At 39.9% G+C, this 26,727-nt stretch overlaps 1 protein-coding gene across 10 annotated transcripts in view; it reads left to right on the top strand.

The window, feature by feature from the left end:
* ADGRB3 (adhesion G protein-coupled receptor B3) overlaps positions 1-26,727 on the top strand; it is a 626,613-nt gene that overhangs the window by 371,007 nt on the left and 228,879 nt on the right. For all 10 annotated transcript variants that reach the window (XM_039531243.1, XM_039531244.1, XM_039531245.1 and 7 more), the window contains 2 exons: positions 13,415-13,561; positions 15,278-15,353. In XM_039531243.1, coding sequence (XP_039387177.1) covers positions 13,415-13,561; positions 15,278-15,353 — 223 coding nt within the window. The remainder of the gene's footprint in view (positions 1-13,414; positions 13,562-15,277; positions 15,354-26,727) is intronic.

Below are 26,727 nucleotides of genomic sequence, written 5' to 3'. Positions count from 1 at the left end.
TGGTTATAATTGGCAAATAGTCAAATACTGTAGAATGGCATAAATTCATTTATTCTGACTACATAAAAGTGCTGACTGTAGAGGATACTAATGATTGCAAAGATGTCATGTGAGTAAAACTGGACTCAGGTTTAGATTTGATGTTTTATTTTTCAGAGCAAAAATGTGGGTTATTTTGCAATAAGACTGACAGAAGTTTTCAGTAAAATAGCTACTTCCAACCTCCAGTTTTCATACTTTTAATAATATTAATCTATTTCTCACTTTTTATGACATAGCATTCTAAACATCAGGAAAAAACTGTAGAGCGATCTTATAAAATAGGTCTTTCCAAAAAATAACATTTTGCAAAATGTCAAGAACAAATGATTTGGGGTGAATGTGCTCATCTCTGGTGTGCTGCATAAATGGCTATCTCACTTGGTTTCAATACAGAATTGTCCTTCTCTAGAACATTTCATATTCCAGAAAGGGATTAGCTCTGTCTGAGCAACACATTCACGTTTGGGCCAATATTTCTGAGAAATAGGGCCTTTTTGATTCAGTGAACCCTTATTCTCAATTTGTCTGTTACAGGTGTGAGTGATGTAAAGGATGTGCCAAATTCCAAAAATAAAACAAAAGAATCTGTGGGGAGGAATATCTCTAGTGGATAGTTCAGTTAGATGCAGAGCCACTGAAGAGATGGTAGATGGGTATACTATGTATGTATGCTGCACATATCTCTGCTAATGGAACAGTTGAAAAGCAAAATATTGACAATTAAGAACTGGAATCTGAGATGGCAATTTGTGACAGGTTTATTCTGTATACTGTATGTCTCGTGCAAAGCTAAAGAAAATGTATCCTTATCCTCGGATCAGTGCACTGAAGTGCCTCAACATGGAGACTCTCTGAAACACAGAATAGTCTCTGGAAATGCAGCACCTCACTAATACTCCAAACAGATCAGTTGGGAATCAGAAGCATGTGTGCTGATGACACAGCATGAGTGTAGAATGCATGTCTTTTTTTTTTTTAAGATGTTGTTGAAGTAAGAAAAATGTATCAAAATAGTACTTCTGCCAGAACTCTTTCCACTAGTTCCTCTCTACAGAATAGTTTCCGTAAATTTAATTTATATTGGCCCCCTTCTGTTTCTGCTCACTCTCTCTCTCTCTCTCTCTCTCGATGGGCTGATCAGAGCTGAACTGCACATTTTATTCAAAGTGAGATTGTACCATTGACATATATAATGACAAATGGTATTCTTCTTCTCTGTAGCCCCAATGTCTAGTTAGTCTGTTTTACTAACTCTGTGCATTGCAGTTGTTTTATTAAATTGTACATAATAACACTTAACATCTTCTCCTTAGTTAATTTAGAACCCAGCAATGTGTACTAATTATTCTTTCTAAATACTATTATTTACTATTTGTATTGTGGTAGTGCCTGGATGTCCAATTAGGGAGTGGGGCCCCACTGTTCTATGCACTACACACATAATCTAAATAAACAATGTGCATTACCTTGGAAATTAGATGTTCTGGTGCCTTAGGATAACATTTGTTGAGAATCCCTTAGTGAATCTTAATCCATTTTATCTCCTCTCTTGAAAACATTTTTTATAAATGTGCAGGAGGAAGGATGGAGTTGAGGTTTAAAACAGGACCAAGACTGAGTATCAGAGAGGTAGCTGTGTTAGTTTGTATCCACAAAAACAATGAGGAGTTTGGTGGCACCTTAAAGACTAACAGATTTATTTGGGCATAAGCTTTCATCAGTAAAAAACCCACTTCTTCAGATCTGAAGAAGTGGGTATTTTTGCCACCGGACCAAGACTGAGAAGATCTGGGTTTCTCTTCATAGTTCTGCCAAAGATTTATTGTGTGTGAACTTGGCCAAGTCCCTTTATCTCTCTGTGCTTTGGTTTACCCATCAGTAAAATAAGGGTGATAATTACCTGTCTTGTAGGGACTCTGTGTTTTTATTAACTGTTGTATGCAAAGTGCTTTGAGATCATAGGATGGCTGGTAGTATGTAAATGCAAAGTATTATTTCATTATTATTAACATACATGAGCAGAGCAGGAAAGATGGTCCACCTGCCCCCATCCTCATTGCCTTACTGGACTAGACATCAGCCAGTCCAGAGCTCAAGGTCCCAGTAGCATTAACTCCCCAACAAATATGGAGCAGAGCAGTCTGTCAATGACCAACAGTCCCCAGATACCACTCTCACCATCCAACATCAGCAGCCAAACCAGAGGGAGAAACCCTTCACAAGCCCAGCTTCCTGACATCACCTAAAACAAACTGCTGTGCAAGTTTACGCCCTGGATGTCTCTCCACCTGCCTCTATCACAGATCACATCCCCTTTTGTTGCTCTTCCTTGCCATCACACACCACCTCTCCCTTGTTCCCTCCTTCCTCATACCCTTCCTGCTCGCCACACTTCCTATGACACCATTTCTGCCCTCCCCATCTCTGGCCTTTTGGCTGTGCTGAACTCCTTCACCACCATGTCACCTCTGCCCCGTACTCCACCAGCTCCAAATGTTCCCCCAGCCCTCCTTTCCTCAGAAAAGGAAATAATAATCATTATCGTAAGAACATAAGTACAGCCATACTGGGTCAGACCAAAGGTCCATCTAGCCCAGTATCCTGTCTTCTGACAGTGGCCAATGCCAGGTGCCCCAGAGGGAATGAACAGAACAGGTAATCATCAAGTGATCCGTCCCCTGTTGCCCATTCCCAGCTTCTGGCAAACAGAGGCTAGGGACACCATCCCTGTCCATCCTGGCTAATAGCCATTGATTGACCTATCCTCCATGAACATACCTAGTTCTTTTTTGAACCCTGTTATCATCACCACTTTTGTTCAACACCATTGCTATTTTAGAAATAAATCATTAGTGCCAGGATACATGCACCACAAATCTAAGGAATGATGATTTTATCACTGTAACCCTGATCTTCCTATCCACCCAAGGCACCCTTCTCCATAGACTGTAAGACATTGGGGATGGGAAACGTGGCCTGTAATTTGTGTGCATGATGCTCGGCATGTTTTTGGGTGCTCTGTAAATAAATACATCTTATGCTGTTCACATTTTATTTAAGATGTACCTCATTTTGCTTGCAATATTGCTCCTTAAACCATGCACCTCATTTCAAGACTGGAACATACAAATTCAGTTTTTGGTTGATCTGAATAGAACCATACATAAATGGATACTTTTAAACTTCAGTTTGCAAAGAATTTCTCATTACAATGATAAATATTTAGTACTTACAGACTGCTTTACTCTTCTATTAATCTGCCCAACATTCTGTGATCTAGTTAGGAAGTAACTTGCAAATGGGAAAAGTGACCCTTTTGGTCACTCAACACCTTAACCCTGATGAATGTGCATATTATTTTTCTTCCAAAACCCTTCATCCTTCTCCCTTTCCTTGATGACTACCTCAAAGTATTTTCGGCTCCACTCTCTCCTTCTCTGTTCACATCCAGGCAATTGCTACATCTTGCTGCTGCTTCCCTTTGAATTCTCTCATTCCTCAGGACCCCCATTACCAAGTGACTTGTCCAAGGCCACAGAAGAAGTCAGTGTCTGAGCCAGAATTTAAACTCAGCAATTCCTGATGCCAAGTTCTGTGTTCAAACCTGTAGAACACAATTTCTCTCTGTCTCTCTCCATCTAGTAGTGTCAGTTCATGGTATTAAAAGCAAGATACCCTGTGACTTGCATTCCTAGCAGCCTTGTATATGGACTATAGTGAGTACACCATTCCTTTACTGAAAAGGAAAATTCAGTTCCTGTTTCCATGCTAAATTTGTAGCATGAGCACAGAGTTGAGATGGATAACTAAAGATACAAAATTTGGATTGGGATCCAGATATCAAACATCTGAAATTTCTGGATTGTTTCAATTTGAAATTCAGCCTATTATGAAAGTCAGGGCCATGTGCAATCATTGGTTCAGGATGTGTACAGATACAGGGTTTGGGTCTATCAGACACATGGGAATATTCATGCTAATTACTTCTTTTAAAAAGTATAACATTACCTTCATTTTAGTCTGTTCGTAGTTTGATACCTGTATCTAAAAATACCTGATAATGTCATTTCAGATGATGATGGAGGTGTTCCATCAGTAAAATCCAGATCCATTTATGAGCCTTCTCTTCTGTTACCCTTCTCTCTGGGTGATATCATGTTTCTGTGGATTCTATGTTGATAATTTCCAAACATATTTTTCTACCACAGACCTCACGCTCTCTGACAAGTCCTGTCATCTTTGCCTGTCTTTCCACTATATCATCTTGTTGACTGGATGACCAGTCAACACCTTAACCCTGATGAATGTGCGTATGATTTTTCTTCCAAAACCCTTCCTCCGTCTTCCTTCCCTTGATGACTACCTCAAAGTCATTTTCAGCTCCACTCTCTCCTCTGCTCACATCCAGGCAATTGCTACATCTTGCTACTGCTTCCCTTTGAATTCTTTCGTTCCTCAGGACCCCCATTACCAAGACTTTAATCCATATTCTAATCCTCACCCACTTATTGAAAACTCTTGCTCTCTGGCGTCTCTCTCTCTCTACAGTCTATCCAAAATGCAACTGTCAGGATCCTTTTCCTGTCCTGCTGCTCTAACCATCTCTCCCACCACCTGGCTCCACAGTTGCCAACTTTCACATGGTAAATAAGCACCCCGACTTTCACAATAATCCAAAAATCAAGCTAATCTCATTTCAAAACAAAGCCAATCCCTAAGAATCCCAACACTCTATGTGACTAGATCCCCCTGGCATGCAGTCTGGGACTGTGGTGGGCCTGCTGTGCACCCCTGACTCTCTCCCCCCATTGTCCCTGCTTGCCGGGAGCCAATCAAAAAAAAGATGCAACAAGCTACAAGAAGCAACAAGCAACAAGCCAAACAAGCAACACACTATAAACCAAAAACTAGCCAACAAGCAACTCACAAGTCAATTAAGCCAAAAACAAGCCCAATTTCTGTGTTTCTTTCATGGGTTTGGCATGTCTTCCTGGCTCCCTTCCTTTTGTCTATAAAGTTCAAGCTCTTCTTAAATGTCAAGGCATTCTAGAGTCCTACACCAACCAAATATTAGACATTGTTTCCTCCTAAACTCCTAAAGATGGGGCCCCAGGGCTTTCTTTTATTCTATTTTTGCCTTTACCATGGCTCCTTGCACATAGAAAAACTTTCCACTTAATGTACGACAGGCCCCCAATCACTCCTTATTTCAGAAGCTTCCTGCAGGAAGAACTTTACCTACCATGAAGATACATCCCTCTGTGATTGCCTGTGTGGAGCTTGTTTGTATGTAATGAGTTTATTATACTGTATATTCTTCATGCTCATGCCTTAAGCTTGTGAGTTGGAAAAGGGAGGATGTTCTTTGTATGTCACATTGACCAGCAGTAAAGAGCCATATTCACCTATGGGGAGCACAAATAATAAATGATTAATAATAGTGTCCCCCAAAATGCTGATATTATTTTTCTAAGTGTCTGAAGTGAGTTTAAGGGCTATGCAGTGGCAGTGTCTGGAACATAACATTTAGCTGTGGTGCCATGACCATTTGTATATCACTAATTCTTCCCCAGAGATTGAGATGTAATAGTTTCCATCTTTTGAAATCGTCTTTTATTTTTCAGACAGTAAAACATGTATTGTCTACAACAACCTTAGCCTATAATTTGTTTAATTCTAAGATAAGATAAATTTTTAATTTTCCACTTTGTTTTCCTTGAACAAGACAGAGATTTGGAGAGAAAGGGAGGATTTACGATTTTGCCCAATTGATTTTACAACCTAGTACCTTACCAAGGTTATTTTTGATCTCTAGATTTTTCATCAGAACAAATGTGGAATCTTTAACCACTAAGAGAATGCAGCTACAATAAACTGTCAGTTCACAAGTCTTCTCAAATGAATGCATTTGTGAGCTAGACTAATAAATAGTAAAAGACAGCATAGCTTGATTCTGTTGAATCACTAAAGCACACATAAAAGGAAAAGGGGCATGCTTGACTTGTAGCCTATGAAAATGTATTTAGTTTAATTACATGAATAATAGCAAGAATTCCAGCATTTATTAAATGTATCCTGATCACTGCCTTCAGTTGTGTTGCCTTTTAACCTGAGCTAAATATTATACCTACCACATTATCGCTGTGCCAGTTTATTGCTGACATGTGTTATAGTCATGTTTAGCTGTGGGCAACTATGTGACCTTTCATGCATGTTAATTAGTCTTCAGATATTTTTAAAGGCTATAGCACTTTGTAAGTACAAAGTAAAATTGAGTCATCTAAGTCTATGGTTCTCATCTCTGTGATATGTATGTTGTTTTACCTAAAGGTAGGCATCAAACACCTTTCATCCCCATCACAATGACTCTCTAGAGAGCTCCATATGGAAGTATTTACAGAGCACATGTATGGTGCTTTCTTAAGAATTTTTCTCTGATTGGGATATCGTTAAACATCATATTGATGTGTTCACCAGAATAAAATTACACTCTCCCATCGCTGTATTGGCTGTTCGGTACTAACAGCAATAAGAAGTTTCTTATTCTTAGTCATGAAGGGTTCAGTGTGGCATTTAAGGCACAGCTCTGTGTTAGCTATCCAGCCCCTGAAGTAAAATTCCTCCCAGAATTCTCCTGCACTCAGAGGGATTCCATCCCACTCACTCTTAGTCCCCCTTGGCCAATGCACAGGGGTGAAGGACTTTGGCTCTGGCAGTTCTATACCCCTACCCATGGCCTATGGGATGTCTTGTTCTAAGGATTGCATTTAGGGATAACATTTGTGAGGCACTACTGCTCAGGGACACCAGGAGTGGGCAAAGATTTCTTAGTGCCCTCCCCTCCTTGCATACTCATGGAGCAGCAGGGCATATGTCATGTCTTCTTGATTTAGGACCAGACTATGTGTGGATACTCATAAAGAGCAGATTTGTTGGAAAGAAAAGTGATTTTTTTTCTACATAAACTCATTGCTGACCATAGATGAACTTTAAATACAACACGGAATGCTATACTGTATACTGCTATGATATTTCATCTTGTGTGTGCTGTTCTATGAGTGAATATTACATTAGGTAGTTCTACATAGTTCCATTCAAGCACTGGGTTCCATCACACCTCAACCCCTCTGACATATATGACTTCATGATATTTGGGGAAATCTCGAGCAGAATTATTTTTGTGATATTCTTTGTGATAAATAGTTTGTGACTTTGGTCCTCAGTCATTTCTGGTACAGATCATGAACTGACAAATGTCACAGTCTAGAAAATGCATAAATTAGCTGAAGATTTCTGAGAGGTGCAACTATGGCACAGTTGACTGGGCTAAACCTTGTTACCCTGAATTTTCCCCTGCCACACTAGTAGCCTATTATGTGTTTCACTGTTTTGACATTAACCTTGAAGTGGACATTGGCATGGGAGAATTCAAACAATTTTCGATATGATCAGGTAATCTGTTTGAGTTGGAATCTGTGAAGACTATAAAAAGGGGACTACACACATGGCAGGTACATGGCTAGTGAGCGTTGTTATGATGTTATTATGTTACATGTAAATAGATAGAGTATGAAAGTCTTTATCTGATTAATCAATTAATTGTGAACCGTGAACACACACATGTGCAAAAGTACCCCAAATATGTGATTCTCTGTAACTATAGGTTACACATCAATCATGTCAAGGGATCAGGCCCTCCCACAAGCAAATCTACATGAATAAAATTTGACAAGCACATAGAGGAGGAATGCAAAGAGGATCACCAGGACTACTGGTATGCAGAGATCCATAGCATATCCAGAGATCCACAAATGGGTCTCCCCGAGAAGCAGATTTCACCATTACAGATTATCACAGAATGCCTTTAAAATGAAAGGTTTGAGGCAGGGAGCTAAGTGGATATGGTAAATCTGCTATGAATATCATCTTTAATATACCCATCTGGCTTTTTGATGATGTGCTAAAGAGGACTTTGCTCCCTGTATATCCAGGGTGAGCTGAGTGGAATGAGCTTATTTATTCAGCAAAGGAAATAAGAGTTTACATGAGAGGTCAGCAGAATAATTCTAAAATTTATAAATATGTTTCCAATTGAGGCATATTTATTTCTAAATACAGACATGTTTACATGAAAAAAATCTATAAAAAAATATACAGATTTGGTGTTCTGAAGTTTAATGCAATAGTGCTTTTATATGTTGTATACTGAACATGTATTGATGGCAGATCTATTAAGTTTTCCTTGAAACATATGCATGGATACTTAGATGGTGCAACACCCCTGAACTCAGAAAACAAAACCAATTGGTATTATCAACTCAGGTTTGTTGAATGCAGAAAAAAACATATATCTAGTATGCAGTAGGTGAGCAAGTCAGGAAGGGGCAGGAAAAGAGGAATGATGGAAGAATTATAAACAACCCTTCCTTCCAGTTTTGCTTATTCTTAAAAGCAAAATATAGAAACTTTCCTGGAAAGTTTTGGTTCTCAAACTACTATGAAGCTGCTGTCCCCAGGCATAAGTCACAGAAAGGTCTAGTTTGAGAACCAGTTTGGTACTCAAACAGCAAAAAAGCGAAGCTCTTCCTGAATTTGGCACTAATTTAGAGTAATATATTTGGAAGGACAACTTGTTCTTTTCAATATATTGTACTGGGCATATGTATGCTTTACTTCAGCCTCAGGATATTGTTACCTTTCTTTAGCTATTTTTGACTGTGATCATCTACTTATAGTAGTATTGTCAAGTGAACGCTGTTCTATGTGGGTGAAATTCACCTCTGTGTAGGGGTAAAGTACAAAGTTGTGCACTACTAAAATCCCTCAAGCTCCGATATGGGAGTTAAATGGAACTTAAGAATTGTACAGACCTTGTGCTGTCCTTCTACACATGAGTAAAATTTACCTAACCATTTTCCCTCATTAAATATACTGTGTCAATGCACCAATGCATTGTTGAATGATGAGCCCCCAGTCTCCTCTAATTTATTCCTGTGTAAATCAGTGGAATTGAGAAGAGAATCAGGCCCAATGTTCTCCACTCTGTTTAAAAAGTAATAACAGCTGGAAAATTCAGAACCAGATTTCAAATATCCCATCTAGAGGTATTTCGATCTGGGGCTTTGTTTTCAGCCCCTGATAGAGCTAGAGACCAATTTTGAAATGTTGATCTAGATCCAGGTTTAGATTCTGAATTCTGCTGCTGAAAGTTGAGGTTGTAGTTTGGGTCCATGGGCAGAATTCCTTAGACCAGGGGTTCTCAACCTTTTTCTTTCTGAGCTCCCCCACACCCAACCCCCCAACATGCTATAAAAACTCCACGGCTCACCTGTGCCGCAATAACTGGTTTTCTACATATAAAAGCCAGTGTGGTGTTAGGGGGTAGCAAGCAGGGCAATTGCCAGGGGACCCATGCTACAGGGGCACCAGTGAAGCTACATTGCTGAGGCTTCATCTTAAACCCCGGGTGGTGGGGCTCAGGGACCTGGGCTTCAGCCTCATGCAGTGGGTCTTCGGCTTTCTGCCCTGGGCCCCAGCAAGTCTAATGCTGGCCTTGCTTGGAGGCTCCCCTGAAACCTGCTCAAGGCCCTCTAAGGGGCCATGGACCCCTCATTGAGAACTACTTCCTTAGACTATCTCTGTAGTATGACCTAAGGATTTGAGTCCCCTGCTCGCTTACACATAACTGTGGTAGCTCTCATTAAGCTAGCACAAGTATAATTAGCAATGTAGCCATGATAGCACAGGCAGAAGCAGCAGAGGCATGGTTTATCTAGGCCAATTGTTATGTACCCGCCTAAAACTGGTGCCTATGGGTATATGTAAGTATTATGTGTACAAACCAAAATAACGATTGGCCCACATCATTAACAGAAAAATCTTTGTGCTAGAGAGCAATGTATACTGTAGATTATGATAACAATGCATAAACTATATATGAGGACTTCTCATATTGTAAGTTAAATTATTATTACTCAAGCCGGTGCTCCCATACTTTTGTTCTTCTGGGACCCAGATCTTTTTTTCTTTTCTTTTGTTCTACCTTCTTTTCTTTTTTTTTCTTCTTATTTGTTGTATAATTTTTTACTAAACTTTTTATTGAATATTATAACTATTTGGGACGGTACATAATTGTTGTATTTCTTGGGATTTTATATACATTTTACCCTTCTATATAAGTTCAAGAAAAATACCCAAGGGTGTCTGAATTTCCATTGGTGTCATTTTTTTATTTTATAAACTTAGCATTCAGATCATGAGGTTTTGTTTTGGTGATTAAAAAAGTACATGTTGCTTTTGTTTCTACTGAACGGAGTGCTGAAGTCAGAAAATTTGGATATAAAAGTATGTGGTAATTGCAGCACTAAATAATTCAGGTGCCAGTAGCTGGATCATCATTCCTAATGCAAATATAGCATACAGAGAACACGATAAAATAGAGTGAATAAAATGTCATTCTGTTTTATTCTCTGTGTAGGATACTTATGTAAGGAAATGACATTTGAGTTCCTGGTATGTGAATGACCTGGCACCTGAATTACATGCAGGCTTCCCTAAATGCCCCTCTGATTTCAACACTCACATCACAGTAAACAGTTATTTTTTATGCTGCAGATTAAAATTGAGTCTGAGAACACTGAAGCATCATTTCACAATGGAAATGCAGCTGGTCGTGCTCCAAGATCTCTGTGATGAGTCACATATTAATATTCAATGTGGATGAAATTTAGTTTTAGAATTAAAATATGATGTACCGCAGTGCTGAAGATTTGTTACTGTACAGAAAGTGGTGCCCCTTTATGTATCCTGCGGGTATCTTAATAGGGACTGAACTTAATAGGGCCTCTGTCCGGATTCTAGTGAACTATGTACCCATATCTCCATTGTCATAGCTGACATTAATGGACACACATTATGTGTAGTCTCGGCAAAGTGGCTAAAGAATGACAGGGCTTGATGTGATCTGATCATCTACACTGATCCCTACAGATAATCCTTTCAGAACAAGGCTGTGGCTTGTTCACAGTTGAGCTTTTGAGCTTGCATGGCTGTTGCCTGCTTTCTGGCTAAGCAGAGAATTTCATTCTCCAGAGTATAGATCTGGCAACTTTCACAAAATTAAACTGAGAGCTTTTTATGGGGTTGGTTTTTATTTTTAGGGAAAGAACAAATGGTCTAAACCACATATAGGATTATTTTGTATTATGAAAGCCATTAACTGAATGTTTAACTTGTGTATTATTAACCGCTTATCCTTAATGGCTGTTTTGGAGTCTTTGTGTCTGAGAAGTACTTAAGTATCATGATAGTGGGCTGAGCTAAAAATATATAGATAGAATCCAAAGAAATATAGTCCTTGACCTTTAACATTTCACCACTTCTAAAATGATTTTCTGTCCTGCGGAATGAATTCCATTGAATAACATTGATTTCCTGTTTTGTTTTGTTTATCTGAAAAATGAGGAACAGCCTTTCTGATGCACAGATGAAATAGTATAACTTCAGAATGATAGCCAGACAGATACTCTGTGACTAAAATAAGAATATGTGTTAAGGAGTGTGACCATGTTAATTGTATTACATGTAAAAAGCAACAGAGTCCTGTGGCACCTTATAGACTAACAGAAGTATTGAAGCATAAGCTTTCGTGCGTCTGACGAAGTGGGTATTCACCCATGAAAGCTTATGCTCCAATACGTCTGTTAGTCTATAAGGTGCCACAGGACTCTTTGTCGCTTTTTACAGATCCAGACTAACACAGCTACCCCTCTGATGTATTACATGTATTTACTTTTGGAAACTAAATAAACATAGTTTTAAATTGGTTCGCTGTAAATTAAACTCTCTAATTAGGCTCCAATAACCAGGAAAATTTCCCTTATACAAGATTAATGTATTTAATATTGGAATTATAAAGTATGTGAAAAAATATGCAATACATTTTATGCTCCAATAATTCTGAAACATCTGAACTCTACCTTCTCCCCCCTACACACAAACACACATGCCAACCAAAATTTGACAAGGAAAAACATTCCTCTAGGGCTGTGAATTTATATGCCAAATTGTAACCTAGAGACGATTTTAACTGTCACAATAAACCCCTGGTGATAGTTTTATAACAGAGAGCCCGGAAGAGCCTTGAGTACAACCTCACTAATGTGATGCTATAATACATAACCACTCTAATTTGGAACTAAGAGCCAGTTGTCAAATAATACATTTGTGGAGCTGGTAATGTTAACTTATTTTTCCTTTAAAATGAAATCCACTTATGAGATGCTTAATAGTTTCCTACTTTAATTTTGCTGCTGTGATTGTCTTTCTCTTTAACTCCTCTATGGAACACTTGCAGTGAAATCATTATGCAAATCACGGAATTGACCTCATGTGCAAATTGCACCAACTCTATTATCTCTGTCATAAATTAATTAGGAAAAGCATTGCACTAGAAATGCTTATCATCATGGTTTACATTAGGAATGGAGCTACCTCCAAACAGATTGCTTATCATCTCTCTGAATGTGCATAAAGACTTTCATCACTGTCAGATGATTAAAAGTAGCCTGAATCTTACTAGACATTGACAGTGTTGCCATGGAGTTGCACTCAGATTTCAAGGCAAAGATAAAACTGATTTCTAGATAAAAAATGAGTTAAAAACAGAAAGAAAACTAAGATGGGTAAACAAAATTCCAAATTGCCTATTATAAGGTTTGTCTTTCTTTCTGTTCAGCTCAGTGATGTTATGTATATTTAGTTGTGGTTTTTTTAGTTTAAAAAACTCATACAATAAATATTTCATGGTGAGGAATTGTTGTTTTAAGGAAACTGATCATGTGGTATATTTTGTTATTCTGCTTTGTATGGAAACAACAGTAGCTTTTAGTATATGAATCTCTTTAATGGATCTGTCGCCAGATATTTTTGTGCCTGTGCAGGGGATAGAGGAACTGTTATTGCTTCATTAGCCTGATTCTAGCAGTTATATCTCCCAAAGCAATTTGAAGCATCCTCTTCCTTGTACTGTCACATTTAATAATTTCAGAATTTGCTCTGAAGACACAGCTCAGATATGTGCTTACATGTGAATTTCAGGGTATGAGCCAGCGCATTCAATAATCCTTGTTAAGAGAGTTAACATAAACCTGGCTGACAAGTGATAGAATCAATGCCATAACAGTAATCCACAGTAGAACTATCTAATAAATTGAAAATAAAGTGTGTGGTCCCAGTTAATATCCTTATAAATTTTCATTTTATATTAAATACATTATTGTACATTTTTGTTACTACTTTACTGTTATGACCTCTTAATGATGCTTTGAGGTGTAAAACACATTTTATTTGATTTTATGATTTCTCTTAATAGTGGCTAGCATTCAGAAGCTTCCTGCAGCATCTGTTTTAACAGACATCAATTTCCCAATGAAAGGAAGGAAAGGAATGGTTGACTGGGCACGAAACTCAGAAGACAGAGTTGTCATTCCAAAAAATATCTTCACTCCAATGTCATCAGGTAAAGAAGCATTCAGGTATTATATTTTATTAGAGGATAAGTGTATATTTAATAGTTAGACTGAGGAAACTGGGAAGCATGGACTCATCTAGCTAGTACTTAATGTCCTAGTTCTTTTGCTAACAATCTTTAAAATGAGTCTTATAATAATAATAAAAATACTTACCCAGCCTTAAATATATGTGGTGAATCTTAATTAAGGTAGGTAAAGAACTTTCAGATTCTTGGACAAAAGATCCTGTAGAAATGCAAAGTATTTGCTTCGTTGTATTGCCAATATTTTCAATATTCAGTATTAATTCATGTCAGGCAAAATCTTGGGATCCAGCTATTCTGCACAGTGCTCTCCTTGCAAACGTATGTTCATAGATGACTTAAAGCTATTCTATGCATTGCCCTGGTCCTACAATCACTGTGATAGCAGGACCAATCTTCCTCTACCAAATTAGAACATCCTAAAGGCTGATCTGACTTGTACTAGCTAATCCTCCCCAGAGTAGTTACACAGGTTTTAGGGACAATATATACTAGTGGTGCAGTGCAAATAAGCCACATTAAAGTATCTGCCCCCTTCATATTAAAAAATGCCCTCTAAAGATGGTTTCTCTGGATATATCTGAATGAAGACAAATACATTGGAAAGCACTGACAGAGTTTGCTACATACTGATGGATCTTATTAAAGAGCAATTCTAAGTGGATGACAGGGTATGGATCACTTGATTCATCTGTTCTGTTCATTTCCTCTGAAGCACCTGACAATGGCAGAAGACAGGATACTGGGCTACATGGACCTTTGGTCTGACCCAGTATGGCCGTTCTTATGTCTGATATGTTCTAACATTATAAACAGAGTTCTGCAGAATATATTTCACAACAATGATGATTAGGGCCATATCAAATTCACAGTCCATTTTTGTAAATTTCACAGTTATAACATTTTCAAAATCTTGAATTTCATGACTTCAGATACTTAAATTCACGGAGTTGTAAAAAAGCATCAATATGTATTGAAAAACAGAAAAATATAAACATGTAAAGCCCTTAAGTCAGCATTTCTCAAACTGGGGGTCCTGACCCAAAATGGGGTTGCAAAGCTATTGTAGCGGGGTTGCAGTATTGCCACTCTTACTTCTGGGCTGCCTTCAGAACTGGGCAGCTGGAGCGCGGCAGCTGCCAGACAGGTGCTGAGTTCTGAAGGCAGCGCCACCACCAGCAGCCGTTGCTCTCTGGCCACCCAGCTCTGAAGGCAGTGTCACCACCAGCAGCAGCGCAGAAGTAAGGGTGGCAATACTACTATGCCTACTTCTGTGGTGCTCCGGGTAGCGGCACTGCGTTCAGACCTGGCACCTGGCCAGCAGCCCCTGCTCTCCAGCCACTCAGCTCAGCAGCACAGAAGTAGACGTGTCAATACTGCGATCCTTCTACAATAGGCTTGAGACCCCCTTTTGAGTTGGGACTCCCAGTTTGAGAAACACTGTGTACTTGTATATACTTTTACTCTATAGTATAAAAGAGTATAGTACACGGTAAAAGTACACAAAAGACCAGATTTCATGGGGGAGAGCAGATTACATGTCTGTGATGCATTTTTCATGAGTTTGGTAGAGCCCTAATGATGATTTCTTTAAAAATAAAACATATATTGGAATGATAAATACTATCCATAGAGGAATGTGCTGACTAAGATATTTTTAACTTTTATTTCTTATTTTAGAACTAGATGAATCCACTGTATTTGTGCTTGGAGCAGTGCTGTACAAAAATTTAGAACTTATTTTGCCCACTTTAAGGTAAGAAACTATTAAGATATGCAACATAAATTACATGACTGTAGGAAATCTCAAGGTGAAATCAGTCAACAAGGGCCATATTTGTTTATGTAGTTTTTTATAGTATATTATAAACTTTTTACAACTATTATTTAAAAAAATAAAATTGTCTTTCTTTAATGCATCATTGTGTATACTATGTTAATGACTTGTTAATCATATTGCTATATTGTAAATTTTGTTTTTTCTGAACTTTAGCTTGGGGGGCTGGGGCTGGGGTAGGAAGGAAGTTTCCTTTGTAAGTATGTAAGCTGATGGATAATTGTAAAAAATACTCAGGCTTCATGTACTTGTACTTAAAACTGATGCTCATCAGTTTAGTGAAAGTGCTGTAGCAAAGATATACTGATTGTGCCTGGCCTCACTTTCACAAAAGCCACCACCATTAGCTTCCAGATATGTTTTCAATTAAATTGCATTAGCAGAGGACAGTAGGGTTATATGAAGGAACTTTTTTGGAAAGAAGAAATGCATACACCTGTACAGCTCAAATACTCCAGTTCTGAGATCTGCACAAGTATCTAAATAGAAAGGGAGAGCTCATTTTACTCCCAGGCAGCCTAAAATACTAGAAACCAATATTCTCTCTTTTCTTCCAGCACCATTGAATCAAATACCTCCATGTTTTCACACAGTCTTATGTGTAGTAGCTACTACTGATATCTTTTTTGTTTCACAATCAATCAATGAACCATTGTTTCATAATAGTTATTAGTGAAGTAGAAACCCCAGATACTTTTCTCTCTCTTGCCCAGAGTTGGAGTGAAATCATGACCAAAAGGAGATAGGAGAAGAATATACAGATTTTTTTTGCCAATGATAATCTGAAAAAAAAAAAAGAAGAAAAAAGAGGTTAGTCCTGAAGAAAATAGCTTCCCAATTAAGTTCTAATGTGTTCTGCACTTGTAGTGGCTAGCCACTATTTTTTTTAGGGTAGAAATCTCTACGCAGTGCACCATTCTCTTGGCTCCTCAATACCTTAATTAACTAAATGTCTGCCTCAAATGTCAGGACATTGCCACCTAGAGAAGTACTCTTAAGGAACCATTCACACTTATGGTACTGCATAAAGAATAAATCATACTGTTCTCAAATTTTGGTGAACATTTTTCTATTTGGCATGCTAACTCCTGAAACCAGGAAAGAAGCCAGGAAGAGTTGTTTATGGCAGCAGTTTCTCTCTATTATTCCACACTCTGAGATATAAAGCCAAATGACTATCATATTCAGCTGTCTCTGGAATACCTTAGGGAAAGTCTGCCAGCCACGGAAGAGCATCAAGGTGGCCATGAATCATTCAAACTTTTATTTTATAAAGAGCTATCAATGGCCAGGCCCTGTCAGCACTCCTAGCTTCTTAATTTTAATTTATAGAAAACAAGTCTGGACTACTGAAGTACATCCATCTGCACATTCAAAGCTATTCAGGGCACTCCTCTCTGTACTCTGGATGGATAGGAATTAATGACTCATTGCTTCCCCCATTGAGGTTGATGACAAAAATCCTAAACTGCTAGACTTCTTAGGTGAGTGATTGGGTCCTAAATGTATAGTGAACAGGGCATTGTGAGTCTTGAAAGGAGTACAGCTATTTTGCATGTGATTTTTGCCATTGACTCTGCTACTTTCAGCTGGTTCTTGGCTTCCACAGCAAGCTGACCTCTCCTCTGAACAACTGATCAGCCTTTCATAAAAAGTGAGCTTCCAGGCCTGTGTGGCTTGGTGCTCTGTCTTATTTATAAATAAAGCCTTTAGAACTGAAGATGAGATGATACAGTTATCTCCCGATGCCCCACAGTGTGTTCTGTGTAAATAGAGTCAACTTTTGAGCTGCCCATATTGTGATACAAATTCTGCAAACGTGGTATTGTGGGTTAAGTTTGTGTATGCGCATCAGGAATAAAAACCTAGTATGTGTATAAGACCTTCTGAATGAGGGCATTAGTATCTTATGTACATTGTTGCACTTCATCGATATTTATTGTGAGCAGCGAGCAGAGGACAGGGAAACAGAGGAAGTTTGCCTGGGAACCTTCTGAGAGTAGCTAAAGTGAGTGCTGCATTAGGGGATTGTGTTGTGAGCTGGTGGGGTGAATATCCGAGTGTTTGTCTGCTGTGACCATTTGTTTGACTAGAACTAGTTGCAGGGACTGTTTGACGGTGTGCTTGTTTGTTTGAAAAGTGTGACTGACCGTGTGTATGTGTGTGTGTGTTTGTTTGTTTGTTTGAAAAATGTGAATTGGGAGGCTTTGTTCCAGGTGGGCCTTGAGTGGTTGATTAGAGGGAAGGCTTTGAGCTGGGCCAACTGCTTCTAGCCTGCAGCCTTATAAAAAGGCAGCCAGTTGCGAACTGAGTGAGCAGCAAACAGAGGACAGGCAAACAGAGGGAGTTTGCCTCAGGGGAGTTTCCACAGAGTGTCTTTGCCTTTCAGGCTTCTGTGAAAAGTAAATACAACATTTGAGGATGCTTTTAGAAGGAAGATAATGAGGATGCTTTTAGAAGGAAGATAATGAGCTGTCATAAACAGATAGTTAAGGGTTAAGGTCTCTTTTACCTGTAAAGGGTTAACAAGCAGTAACCTGACGAACACCTGACCAGAGGACCAATCAAGGGACAAGATAATTTCAAATCTCTGTGGAGGGAAGTCTTTGTCTGTGTTCTTTGTTGGGGTCTTTGTTCTCTCTTTGGATCTAAGAGAGGCCAGACATATCTCCAAGTTCTCCTGAAGTATTTCCTACTATCCAGTATAGTGAGTATTAGAAAGGCAGATTAGTCTTATAATTAATTTCTGCATTTGCAATTGTGTGTTTGCTGGAGAAATATCTTTATTTCGGTTTGCTGTTACTTTGATTATTCTGAGAAAGGAGGGGGGGAAAGCCTCTCCAGGTTTATAAGTTAGACCCTGTAATTTTTTCCATCCTGGTGTTACAGAGATAGTGTACTTTCTTTCTTTCTTTTAATAAAATCCTTTTTTTAGAACCTGATTGATTTCTTCCCTTGTTTGGATTCTCAGGGGAAGGGAGGGGGGAAAGTGAATCCCTCTTTGTTTTGATTCAAGGAGTTTGAATCAAGGTATCTCTCCCAACGACTAGGGGAGGGGGAGGAAGGTGGGGAATGGTTTTTTTCCCTTTGTGTTAAAATTCAAGGAATTTGGATCTGTGTTCCCCAGGGAAAGTTTTGAGGGAACAGAGAGTGTGCCAGACACTAAAACCTGGCTGGTGGCAGCTTTACCAGATCTAAACTAGGATTTAAGTTTAGAGGAGCCCATGCAGGTCCCCATCTTGTGAACGCTAAAGTTCAGAGTGGGGAATAAACCTATGACATGAGAGATCAGCTGTTGTGACCTGCACAGGATGTTTGTCTTTCTCCCAGAGGATAGAAGTGACTTCATCGTACAAAGTGCAAACTGGTCTCCATATTAGAAGAGAAGGTTAAAGGACTAAAGAAGCAAGTATCAACCTTGCGTTGCATCAGAGAAAATGAAGTCAGCATTTGGTTCTGGAGGCACAACATGCCGCAGAATCAGAGAGGGCAGTGCAGAACGGGGAAAAAATTGGCAGAATGTGACCTCCAGAAAAGAATGAGGACAAACCATGTACCCCCTATGCAGATAGAGGTAAGATCAGGCTCTCTGCACAGGTACTACTGCGGAGAATGATTTGGAAGAGCCATCTGAGGGAAGGGATCAGAAGGAGACCCCATCGACCAGAAGGCATGAAATGCATTGTTCTAGGGATGGGGGTTCCACAACCTCCACTCCCATGAGGAGGAGACAGGTGGTGTTGTTTGGGGACTGCCTCCTAAGGGGGACAGAGTCATCCATCTGCCGACTAGACTGAGAGACTCGAGCAGTGTGCTGCTTGCCTGGATGTGATGGAGTGTCTGCCGAGACTGATCAAGCCCTCAGACCTCTACCCCTTCCTCTTCTCCATATGGGCACCAATAATACTGCCAAGAATGACCTTGAGCAGGTCACTGCAGACTACATGGCTCTGGAAAGAAGGATAAAGGAGTTTGAGGCACAATTCATGTTCTCGTCCATCCTCCCCGTTGAAGGAAAAGGCCCAGGTAGGGACTGTTGAATTGTGGAGGTAAATGCATGGTTGCACAAGTGGTGTTGGAGAGAGGGCTTTGGATTCCTCGACCATGGGTTGTTGTTCTGGGAAGAAGGATTGATAGAAAGAGGTGGGATCCACCTAACAAAGAAAGGGAAGAGTATATTCGCAAGCAGGCTGGCTAATCTAGTGAGGAGGGCTTTAAACTAGGTTCGCCAGGGGACAGTGACCTAAGCCCTGAGGTGAGTGGGGAAGTGGGATACCAGGAAGAAACACAAGGAGGAGGGTGCAACAGTGAGGCCTCCTGATTCATACTGAGAAAGCAGGCCAATCAGCTAGTTATCTTAGGTGCATGTACATGAACGCAATAAGCCTGGGAAACAAGCAGGAAGAATTGGAAGTCCTGGCAAGGTCAAAGAACTATGATGTGATTGGAATAACAGAGACTTGGTGAGGTAGCTCATGTGACTGGAGCACTGTCATGGACGGGTATAAACCATTCAGGAAGGACAGGCAGGGGAGGAAAGGTGGAGGAGTTGCACTGTATATAAGAGAGCAGTATGATTGCTCAAAGCTGCAGTATGAAACTGGAGAAAAGCCTGTTAAGAGTCTTTGGGTTAAGTTTAGAAGCAAGAGCAACAAGGGTGATGTTGTGGTGGGCGTGTGCTATAGACTACGGGACCAGGAGGATGAGGTAGATGAGGCTTTCCTTGGACAATTAAGCTAAGTTTCCAGATCACAGGCCCTGGTTCTAATGGGGAACTTCAATCACCCTGACATCTGCTGGGAGAGCAATACTGCAGTGCACAGACAATCCAGGAAGTTTTTGGAGAGTGTTGGGGACAACTTCCTGGTGCAACTACTGGAGGAACCAACCAGGGGCTGTTCTCCTCTTGAACTGCTGCTTACAAACAGGGAAGAATTGATAGGGGAAGTAGAAGTGGGTGGGAACCTGGGCAGCAGTGATCATGAGATGGCTGAGTTCAGGATCCTCACAAAAGGAAGAAAGGAGAGTAGAAAAATACCCTGCACTTCAGAAAAGCAGATTTTGACTCCTTTAGGGAACTGATGGGCAGGATCCCATGGGAGGCTAATATGAGGGGGAAAGGAGTCCAGGAAAGCTGGCTGTATTTTAAAGAAGCCTTATTGAAGGCGGAGGAACAAACCATCACGATGAGCAGAAAGAATAGCAAATATGACAGGCGACTAGCTTGGCTTAAGAGTGAAATCTTCAGTGAGCTTAAACACAAAAAGGAAGCTTGCAAGAAATGGAAACTTGGACAGATGAGTAGGGAGGAATATAAAAATATTTGCTTGAACATGCGGAGATGTAATCAGGAAGCCCAAAACATAACTGGAGTTGCTGCTAGCAAGGGATGTGAAGGGTAACAAGAAGGATTTTGTACAAGTATGTTAGCAACAAGGAAAAGGTCAGGGAAAGTGTGGGACCCTTAATGAATGGGGGAGGCAACCTAGTGACAAATGATGTGGAAAAAGCTGACATACTCAATGTTTTTTTTGCCTCGGTCTTCACAGATGAGGGTCAGCTCCCACATTGCTGTCGTGGGAAACACAGTCTGGGGAGGAGGTGAGCAGCCCTCGGTGGTGAAAGAACAGGTTAAGGACTATTTAGAAAAGCTGGACATACACAAGTCCATGGTTCCAGATCTAATGCATCGGAGGGTGCTGAGGGAATTGGCTGATGTGATTGCAGATCCGTTGGCCATTATCTTTGAAAAGTCGTGGTGATCGGGAGAGGACCTGGATGGCAAATATAGTGCCTATCTTTAAAAAAGGAAAGAAGGAGAACCTGGGGGACTACAGACTGGTCAGCCTCACCTCAAGCCCTGGAAAAACCATGGAGCAGGTCCTCAAGGAAACCATTTTGAAGCACTTGGAGGAGAGGAAGGTGAACAGGAACAGTCAACATGGATTCACCAAGGGCAAGTCATGCCTGACCAACCTGATTGTCTTCTATGATGAGATAACTGGCTCTGTGGACATGGGGAAAGCAGTGGATGTTATATATATATCTTGCCTTTAGCAAAGCTTTGGATACAGTCTCCCACAATATTCTTGCCAGCAAGTTAAAAAAGTATGGATTGGATGAATGGACTATAAGGTGGATAGAAAGCTGGCTAGATTGTCAGGCTCAATAGGTAGTGATCAATGGCTCGCTGTCTAATTGGCAGCTGGTATCAAGCAGAGTACTCCAGGGGTCTGTCCTGGGGCGGGTTTTGTTCAACATCTTTATTAATGAGCTGGATGATGGGATGGATTGCACCCTCAGCAAGTTTCAGATGACACTAAGGTCAGGGGAGAGTAGATACACTGGAGGGTAGGGATAGGGTTCAGAGTGACTTAGACAAATTGGAGGATTGGGCCAAAAGAAACCTGATGAGGTTCAACAAGGACAAGTGCAGAGGCTTGCACCGCTACAGGTTGAGAACCAACTGACTAAGCAGCAGTTCTGCAGAAAAAGACCTGGGGATTACAGTGGATGAGAAGCTGTATATGAGTCGGCAGTGTGCCCTCGTTGCCAAGAAGGCTAACAGTATATTGGGCTGCATTAGTAGGAGCATTGGCAGCACATCGAGGGAAGTGATTATTCCTCTCTATTCGGCACTGATGCGGCCACATCTGGAGTATTGCGTCCAGTTTTGGACCCCCTACTATAGAAAGGATGTGGACAAATTGGAGAGCGTCCAGCGGAGGGCAATTAAAATGATTAGGGAGCTGGGGCACATGACTTATGAGGAGAGGCTGAGGGAACTGGGATTGTTTAGTCTGCAGAAGAGAAGAGTGAGGGGGGATTTGATAGCAGCCTTCAACTACCTGAAGCGGGGTTCCAAAGAGGATGGAGCTTGACTGTTCTCAATGGTGGCAGATAACAGAACAAGGAGCAATGGTCTCAAGTTGCAGTGGGGGTGGTCTAGGTTGGATATTAAGTAACACTATTTCACTAGGAGGGTGATGAAGCACTGGGATGGGTTATCTAGGGAGGTGGTAGAATTTCGATCCTTAGAGGTTTTTAAGGCCCAGCTTGACAAAGCCCTGGCTGGATGATTTAGTTCATGTTGGTCCTGCTTTGAGCAGGGCATTGGACTAGATGACCTCCTGAGGTCTCTTCCAACCCTAATCGTCTTCTTCTAATCTTCTTCATACTGAAATTAGATTGCTGATACATATACAATTTATATCCATCAGCTAATCAGGTAATGGAGTGTGTTGCATTTCATTGCCTGCAGCAACTACATTCATAATTTGATCTCAAGACTCAAGGTATGACAACAAAGACACTAGAGCTCTAAATCTTACTAATGGAATGTTCATTCAGATACAACCCTGAATCTGAAAAACTCCAACCATGTTTTATGCTAAATAACTGTATCCATTAGACTCTTTCCAAAAAACTGAACTGAAACATACATTAAATTAGAATAAAAAACTAGAATTATTTGTATTGATTTGAATTGATTTATTAGGACCTGGTTATTACCTCCAGGGAGAGGTGGAGGATTCCATTCCCCTACTAATATATACCTCCTCCAGACAAGTTTTACTCTTTGAATTTCATCAACACTTGGTAAAGCAGAAATTACAGTCTTCTGACTATTCGAATTTAGGGTGGGTTTTTTTATTTGAAAGCTTTTCATTTGACAAAAAAAAATTATCTAGTTACAGGATTTCATTCTAGTTGTTCTAATTGGCTACAATGGCACTATTTCTTGAGTAAGGTGAACAACTCGTATAGGTTTGGTGACTAGACACAATGTACAAAATAAAATTAGAAATGGCATTTGATAAGCATCCTACAATATGCTGCACTAAATTAATGACCAATGCTGCTGCCAGAAATATATTAACAACTAAACAGTGGAAATAAAGTAAAACAAAGTAATGAACCACTAGCTAAGCCAAATCAAGATTCCTTGTGTTGTGCACTGATAGCCCAGGAATTTGGGCCCTGGCAGCATGAAAAACTAAATGACTTTGACTGGTGGGAGCTATGAACTTAAAGCTTTGCTACTGGCCCTAGAGAGTTCAGTCCCAGCTATGACAGGGGATGAGATGAGAGGAAAATAAATACTTAATTATATGAAATCTATTTTACTGTAGTTGTAAAAGTGACACTCCTTAAAACAGGCTCTAAAATGTCTGCAAATCTCTGGATTACCACAAGAGAATTACTTTGTGCTTTTAAAAAAAGAAAAAGAATATTTATCATTATATTTGGAGGGGAGGCAAATTTTCTAAGCCGTATGCAATGACAGATAGATGTAACGTTTGTTATTGTTTAATGGGTTAACAGCTTTCACACTACAATTTACAATATAACTTTTTTTTGTCACATGCAATGCAGCTGGATAGGAGAAGGAGGCTGGATAGTTTGGTGGATTGGTAATGGGGAACAGAGCCGTTCACCTATAGATTCCTGGGGTGGGTGAGAACCACAAAGGGGACGTTGTCTCAGCATTGCAACACCTAATTTTTAGGCATCCTGCCACTTAGTGGAATCCTCAGCCTTGAGTTAGGCATCCAGGTTCCTTGTACAAGGCATGGGGAGAGTTAGGTGCCTAAAAATGGGAATCACAAAGCCAGCCTGCTGAGCAGAGAGCCGCCTAAAATAGCCTGTAGGAGATGCAGAGGACACTAAGCCCTAACCCTCAAAGGGGAGTTAGGTGCGTAACGGGATTCACAATCATCAACCTTCTGCAAGAGTCAGATGCCTAAGTGAGGTCAGTCATTTCTTGCAACAACAACAAAAAAGATTTGAGGAGGAGGATCTCCCCTTATATCCAGTGGGTAAAACACTCGCCCAGGATATTAGAGACCCAAGTTCCAATTCCTACTCTGCCTGATGTATTGTAGGGACTTGAATCAAGGTCTCCCATGTGAGTGCCCCAATCACTGAGCTATAGAGCTATTTCTCTTTGCACAAATAATTAAATATCCATAGGGTCAGAGAGAGTTACAATGACTCTACAGTCCCATGATTAAGGCACTCACCTAGGACTGGGTATTTGAATCAAGGTCTCCCACGTCCTGCATGAGTGCTCTAAGTGGTCGGCTCTTGGGCATAAGGGGGGCACTACAACCACCACCTCTTTCTGCTGTATTTTGCCAGAGTAGCTGTGCTCAGAGCATGCCTACTGGATTGGCCCCCACAGGGGAGACAGGCAGGAGATACCTAGATTGAGAATGAAATCAGGGTTTGGACGTGAGCTAGATGCCAGTGTCCAGATTGAGACAGTTTTGCACATGCCCACTAGCAGGGATTTAGGTGCCTATGGGGTTAGGCAGCTGAGTGGGGATTCTGAGGATCCACATTTTGGATTTAGGCACCTGAAGTAGAAGGTAGGTTCCCACATCCCCCTGTGAAGCTGACACCTGATGTGCATAAGGCCCAGACTTTAGTGACTGAATTCTATCACCATGTGCCAGTAGTATATGTCAAATGAATTGTGGTTGTTCCAGTTCCCAGTAGAAAGGTGTTTCCCCCTACTACATTTGGTCATAAATTAAGGATTTCATTATCCAGGGCTGTCAGTATAGTACCTCTCACAAACTCCTATATTAGGAAATTAAGGTATACAATGAGTGCTAAGACCTGATTTCACTCTGATTTACTTTGAGGATAACTTCATTAACATTAATAAATCCTGTAAACTCACTGAGCAAAGAGAATTGGGCCTATTAACATTAATTGTTCTTTAAAATACCTTTTTGAACAAGGCAAATAAGTATGTTATTGCATGTATGTTATTCTAGCCACTTTAAAATGACTTAGAATTATACTACTTTTTTCCCCAAAATAAACAGGCACAATGGATACTTTTCCCCAAATGAGAGTTATTCCCTTCCCATGCACAAGTAGAAAGATGAAATGATCTCATTTTCATTTAGTAAACACATATTTTGCAATATTGTATGCAATACTTTTGTACTGTAATGTGCAAAGCTTTGTTTTCCTAATAATTTATTGAAATTTCTGGGGCCTCAATGAATACTGTATACACTGAATAATGTTTCCACAGCTGTGGTGTAGGCCCTGGGGTGTCTCAACATGCATATTGTTGTTACATTCTCAGAAAATTGATTTTCAGCACAATAATTTTCAAAACAACATTATGTATAATTCCCCTCTTGGGTACTATGAAGGAACACATGGCATAATGCTATCCATAAAAGTAGTTTTTAAAGTTTTGCCCAAATAAAATAATAACAGATCCAATGGAGATGATTTTGCAGTTAGCAAAGCTTTTTTTTCTGCACTCAGTTTACTTGTGTATCCTCATATTGTTGCTACTAGATTGCAATATGCTCTCCCACATATCACCCATCCTTCTCAGCTCTCCTCCTCAGGAGTTGACAACTCTGGCCCCAATCCAGAAAAGGCTCATCGACTTCAACAGGTCTGCTCATGTGCTTTGTTGGACTGGGGACAGAACAGTGACTATGTTGCAGGATAGAGCCCTATGACTTTTCTAATTATTTTTCCTGTAACATATATGACATTTACACACTACCTGATGGTTTAATATGATACAATGACTTTATTTGCATTTACTTGAGATTGCCACTTATCTTACTCAAAGTTCCACCTCTCCTGATTAATGTGGCTAATCTAAACTCGTACTAATCCCCCACCCACTGACCTCATATCACCATGAAATCTCTATATCTAGTTATAATGGAAGAGATATGTATGTTTGGATAGAAATTTTTTGTTATTTATTTATCAAATCCAATTTACCTATAAAATAAAGGATTTGATTATATAACTATATTTTAGAAATACTATTCTAAACTATTACCTCTCAGATCTGAAACTAATAGTATAGGGAAAAATTCTGAAGCCCTTACTTAGTCCTCACTCAGCCAAAACACTCATTGGCCTGAATTTTGAAGCCTTTACTCGACAAAATTCTCATTGGAATTAATAAAACTTTTGTCTAAGTAAATAATTTCTGGATTTGACCCCTGTCATTTGGACCTTTATCACCTGTCAATGTATTTCCCTACAATAAGACAATTTGGGTTTTCTTGAAAATAGCAATACATAGCATGCTTTGTACTTACCAATGCATCATTAACTCTGCCTTTGCATTCAGTGTGAACTTGATTCCTGTTTAACATGCCTTTCATGCCAGAAGTGTCTGAGGCACTTCACAAAATCATTAAACAAAAACTTTCAGAGAACAACTCTAATGTTAGTCTCTAGAAACAGAGACTCAGCAGTGATAGGTTTCATACTTTAAGTACATTGATGTAAAGTC

Source organism: Mauremys reevesii, linkage group 3, assembly GCF_016161935.1.
Source record: "Mauremys reevesii isolate NIE-2019 linkage group 3, ASM1616193v1, whole genome shotgun sequence".
Classification (NCBI taxonomy): Eukaryota; Metazoa; Chordata; order Testudines; family Geoemydidae; genus Mauremys; species Mauremys reevesii.
This window is presented reverse-complemented; position numbering and strand designations above follow the sequence as displayed.